This window comes from Scatophagus argus, chromosome 21 (genome assembly GCF_020382885.2).
Source record: "Scatophagus argus isolate fScaArg1 chromosome 21, fScaArg1.pri, whole genome shotgun sequence".
Lineage (NCBI taxonomy): Eukaryota > Metazoa > Chordata > Actinopteri > Scatophagidae > Scatophagus > Scatophagus argus.
The window spans coordinates 5,018,838-5,024,343 of record NC_058513.1 but is presented as its reverse complement, the minus strand read 5'-3'; the positions used below and the strand labels follow the sequence as shown (position 1 = coordinate 5,024,343).

Here is a 5,506-nt window from a genome sequence, read left to right as displayed (position 1 = left end):
CGCTGCAGCAGAATGAGAGATAGTGTCTCTTTTGTTACACACATTCTTTGTCACTTTCAAAGCCTAGCACTTACATCACCCACAATACAACTCAAACACCGACATTTTGGTCAGAAATTTGTGGTAGCAGCTGCTAATGTAGCCTTAAGCTGCTAACGTCAAGCAGAGATGAAGAGAGGACCACAGGGGTCTGGCTCACCTCCTAACTCCACACACCTGGGTGTGTTCCATTCTCTAATTTAGTGTCATCAAAGCATCAAATCAGGAAATATCTCTAGAAAGGATGGTGTTCATCCATCCAGTGGAGTTCCAGGAACTTGAAGAACCCATGCTAAGGAACAATGAAGCTGTTTTGCGGGCACATGGTGGCCCATACCTAAGAAGACATACGTGATGGTTTTTCCTTTGTCACCCACCTCTGAGAAAGTCATTGAAAGAGGTGCAGTACTCCAGCATTTACCTGTTTGTAAAGGCGTAATACTGTTTACTGTTTAGACGGTGCTCATCAGTTACGAATAAAAGTAGCTTGCAATGTGTACAGTTACATACTCACAGCGGGACACAAGTGTGACCTGATGATCTCGCCACTCGTACACAAATTTCCACATACACTCGCTGGCTCCAGGGACTTACGGAATTATGGGTAAATCAATGATGCCTCTGTCTGACTCTCTTGTTGTCATTGGCAACCAGGTTGTCATGTTAAACTGCTCAGACAGTGAGCCACTGAGCTACAGCCGGCAGGTCGTACCCACACAGGAAATGTGTAAAAGCGGGTGGGACCTCAGCCCAGCAGCCACTGTGTTTGCCCTGAAGATAATATGGTCAGTGAAGTGCTGGCACATGTAACAAATATTTATTAATGGAAAAGTGGCTTGAATATTATAGGAATAACCAATATTTCATTTTTGCTTAACCTTATGTTCTACTTTACATGGTCTTATGTGTTGACTGCATTCTTTGAGTTCTTAACAATGTTTTTGAATCCTTGAGTTGATTTTAAACACATATTAAAGTCAGACTTTATTCATGTCAATAATCTGAAGCCTTTTCCCGTGTCATAGGTCAACGGAGCATTTTTGTTATTATTTACATTGCCTGAGAAATCCAGCCCAGCTGTTGTGTCCATCAGGCCCTGCAGCCGACACTCCAGCCAGAGCTGGAGCTGTAAAATTAGCGAATCTCCTCACAGGAAACCCAACAGGAGCAGCTGTTGGACTGGAAACAAACTGGAGAGCTGCAGAGAGGGACAGATCAATGGTAATGTATTGTGTCTGCTGAGTGCTGCAACTCTCACCCTTACATTCCTTTGAGTTTGTTGTGATTGATGTTGTGATCTGTGGTTTTCATATTATTCTGCAGTTGCTCCTTGTTGGACAGCAGTTCTTCTAGAAGTAGTACATTTTGAACACTAAATCACATAACTGCAAGATGATAAAGTGCTCAATAGTTTGCACATGAGTTCAGATTTACTCTCAAAAGGCACTTTTTATGATTTATGTAAATAAGTAATTCGGAGTAGTTTGATATTATGGCAAAAATGCTAAGTTACATTCTTGTCCAGACTTAGATGAAACAGCTGATACCACTCTGATATCTATTTGTTAAATATGAAGCTGCAGCTAGTAGAAAATTAGAATTAAATTAGAAAATTCCATTCATAAATGAATGGAAATGAGGGTAACAGCTAACTTGTCCAAAGGTAAATCCATCTGGTTAGCAGTACCTGAAAACAAAACATTGCTTTATGGTGTTTATGACAAGACTCCAGTATGTCGCTACATAAAAAATAACCAGTCTTGATTTTGTATGGACTAAACAAAGAAGATATAACATGTTGCCTGCTCGCACTAAACAACAAACACACACAGTTAGCAACTAACTGGTGAAATAGCAGCGTGTTTAACAGCCGTGTAGCAGCATAACCAACTTTCCGACTTGAACGGTGATGAGATGTCAGTGTTGTGTTCATTTGTTTGAGAGGAGGATAAATCTGGTCATCTAATTCTTGGGAAAAAGTGTATTTCCCAAAATTTCAGACTATTTTAACAAACACTGATACCTTATATTAATTATAGAAGAAGATGCAATTTTGTAGTCTCTATGAGTCAAAACACTTTCTTGATGGCAGCAAGAACTCACAGAATAAAGTAAAGCGTTCACATAACTCTATCTTATAATTGGAAAAAAGTTTTAATGTCACAGTTTACTCTGGACCCCATCTCTGTGAAGGTAAAGGTAAAGCCAGATTAAGAGTGGAAAAAGTGTTATTAAACCTGAAACCCCATCTCTTAAATAGATGTTACTCGCATTCCAACATTTCATTATGTGTTGAGTTTTAATGGAACGTTTTAGACTCCAATGCAGGATCAAATGTCATTTCTCCTTTGGACTCAAACAAGAGTCAAAACACTGAATTGCAAATGTAATGTAACATGTAACGTAACAGTCAGTGTAACACAAATGTAACATTGATACACAACATGGGCCCTTTAAAGTTTTGGCCAACAGATATCATCACTGTCCCTCAGAAATCGATACTCTTCAAATACTGCTTTATAATACACTAAAGCAGACCACTTGGACACAGTTTTGTGGCAGTTTGCGGGGGATTTACTCCTCTTTAAGGTCTGGTGAGTGTTGTGTAAATAGGCTGCTCCCAGCCAGAGGGAGGACTGTGTGGAGGTGCTGCCAAGGCCAGGCTGTTGATAAGCGGTGTGGCATAAGGCCTGTGAGAGGAGTGAAAGTATGGGTACTGATACAGATGGGCAGGGTACCCGGAGATGGCACTGTAGAAGCTGGAGCTTTGAAGGTCAGTGTAGTCAGACTGGTTGGTGGAGGATGAGGAGGAAGTGGAGGAAGGGCAAATACCCGAACCAAGGGAGGTGTACTCAAGTTGTGGAGGTGGAGGAGTGCAGGTGCTAGAGCTGCTGCAGTGACCTGGGCTCATCTGCTCAGTTTTTATCTGAGGTTTTTGGCTGGTGTCCTCATGGAGCCCATGCGTGTCATGACTGGAAGAGGATGGTGGCATTCCAGTGGAAGTCCCAATTTTGGGTGTCCATGTGGGAATGTTGTGGGAGTGAGAGTGAATGCTGGGTAGGATGAAGGTTCCAGAAGGGTGGTTATGTCCATGACTGGTATCTGGTGGAGTTAGAACAGTGGAGCTGTGGTTGTTGGGAGGGAGGTACTGATCAAACTCATGCACGTCGAAGCCGTCGATGGTGCTGATGACGTCTGTGCTGAGCTCTGAAATGTCTACATTACTGAAGTCAATGTTCTGACGGCTGACTGGAGGAACAGAGCCGGTGCTGCTGTCCACAGGCCGGTGGCTCTCGTGTTTGTTCCCCATGTGAAGGTCGGTTTTGGGGGTAGTTGGAGGTGTTGGAGGTCCATGAGACTGACCTGGAAACAAAAATCAAAGAAAAAACAATCAGTATTTCAATGCAAAAGCAGCAAAGGTAGAAAAAAAAGCTAATAAATAAATTTAAGATCTGCATGGTGGCAGTCATCCCACCTGTCCTGTCCGGATGGTAATGATGGTGCATCTCCTCTGCACCAGCCAGCCTGGACATGCCTGATTCTGTCTTATACAAGCCAAGCTGATGCTGCTGCTGGACCAGGCCAGGTCTACAGTCCACCTGCGCCGGTTTGGTGCTCTTCCGTCTCCGAGGCTGGTATTTGTAGTCTGGATAGTCTTTCTTGTGCTGCAGCCTCAGCCTCTCGGCCTCCTCAATAAAAGGACGCTTCTCTGTTTCAGAGAGAAGTCTGAGGATGAGAAGAATTAGTTGTTGACACTGATTGTTGACTCCTCAATTACCCTGGCATTTTGAAATCTTATGGCTCCCTAAGTTGGAAATTTGGCTAGGAAAATTCTGCTTGCATACAGTGGAGGATTTAAGCTGTTTGAGGGTCAGGGGTGGAAAAAATATGAAGGGCACCAGCGGCAGGTGGTGTAGCAGCAGCATGCAGAAAGTTTTTGCCTGTCTGTGGTACAGACTTTTGAATGTGTGTCAGATCAGTCAGTGCTGTGGACTGGGACACTGAGCAAGACCACAGAGCATGGACAGCCACATCAGAACTCAAGAGTGCATTTATGAATTAATTTAACCGTAACCTTGTTATTGTTATTATTTTAATTCATGACTCAAAACTGTCACGCAATCCAAACTGTGAATTTTGTGTTCAGTTGCAACCCTTCACAGCGGGTTCGTTTGTAACGATTTCTGTCACTAAAGCAGATTTTATTTTAGTGACATTTTCGGTGCAGGACTTTTATTCAGTAAAAGATGTGAATACTTCACCCACCGCTGGCTGCATTTTAAAATGAATTAGACTGCATTAGAAGTCAACCAGAATTGGATCCACTGACAGTGAAGCTCTTGCAAAAAACCAAACTATATCTTTTAATTGGCCTTTTATTTAACAGTATGTTTGTATTGTATTGCATTTTGTATAAAATTCAAACTTTGTTTTATGGACACACTTACTGTGGTGATCTAATGATTTAGTAACAATACCAATAAACCTACTAAGTGCTCATTAGATTAAGTTGCTACTCTCCAGTTGAGCTCCAGCAGCCTACCCACCGCCACAGTTTGCCCAGGGTCTTGCTGAGTTCGGCGTTGTGCAGATGTGGGTACTGATCCGCCAGCTTCTTGCGCGCTGCCTGAGCCCAAACCATAAACGCGTTCATCGGCCGTTTCACATGAGGTTTACACTTCAGCCCCCTGTCCCCTTGAGAGGGCATGGGTACCAGAGACCAGTCGTAACCCTTCAGCACTTGAGACACCGCGTCACGGATGCAGGTGGGGAAGCGCTCATCCTCCGCGTTGCTCTCTGGTTTGTGCGTAATCCCGGAATGGCGCACTGTCTCCTGGTTGTCGGACCCCGGAGAGGTCAGGGACTCTGTATCAGATCCACGTTGGGACATAGAGCTGTCGCTGCCTGTTGGGCTGCGCGCCCGGTCAGCCAAGGACTTGCTCTTTTCTGTCATTCTTGGTGGGTAAAAAGTTGCTTGATAGTCTCGCGTCTCCGAGATTCCCGAGGAACTCTGCACGTGCGTAAATGCGCACGCTTCTATAAGAAACTGTTTCACCCTGAAATCAAGTAAAACCCCACATTTCTTGTCTTAAACTTGCCATTCCTTCCACACTCTCTCATCTATCAGCCAGGCAAAGTTTTGCCGAGTCCCTCTTTTTTCTGAGCACCTTAACGAGATTTAGATCTTACGTCTCTCCTCCCCGCATGTCCTATTGGCTTTTGCAAAGTTTTGCTAGCAGAGTTCCTCCTAGTTTGGCATAACTAAGCAGGGTAAAGCAGATGATATTACAATTATATTTTAAAGCAAAAATAAGATTACAGTTTGGATATTCGTCTACGAAATAATAGTTACAAGTTTGGATCGGATTTATCATAGGCAGGAATGAATTAATTTAGATTTCTATGCTATTGTATATGATGTTAGGACATACAAGACACTACTAAACGTTTCTAACTCATTAATTCA

General features: G+C 43.2%; 1 protein-coding gene across 1 annotated transcript; it reads right to left on the bottom strand.

Annotated features, from left to right (window-relative positions):
* Window positions 1-2,122: 2,122 nt before the first annotated feature.
* On the bottom strand, window positions 2,123-5,272 carry sox8a (SRY-box transcription factor 8a). Its single transcript, XM_046378119.1, has 3 exons — window positions 4,587-5,272; window positions 3,515-3,765; window positions 2,123-3,402 (listed from the first exon to the last, which is right to left on the bottom strand). The coding sequence occupies exons 1-3, from the start codon at window positions 4,991-4,993 to the stop codon at window positions 2,624-2,626; spliced, it is 1,437 nt and encodes a 478-aa protein (XP_046234075.1). The 5' UTR covers window positions 4,994-5,272; the 3' UTR covers window positions 2,123-2,623.
* Between the last annotated feature and the right edge of the window lie 234 nt (window positions 5,273-5,506).

Bases quoted from the DNA above. Each gene is read 5' to 3' on its own strand.
- sox8a (XM_046378119.1), bottom strand. From the start codon at position 4,993: ATGACAGAAAAGAGCAAGTCCTTGGCTGACCGGGCGCGCAGCCCAACA. The intron at 3,766-4,586 runs GTGGGTAGGCTG...TCTCATCCTCAG, and splicing joins ACCCTGGGCAAACTGTGGCG to ACTTCTCTCTGAAACAGAGA. The intron at 3,403-3,514 runs GTGGGATGACTG...TTTTGTTTCCAG, and splicing joins TTACCATCCGGACAGGACAG to GTCAGTCTCATGGACCTCCA.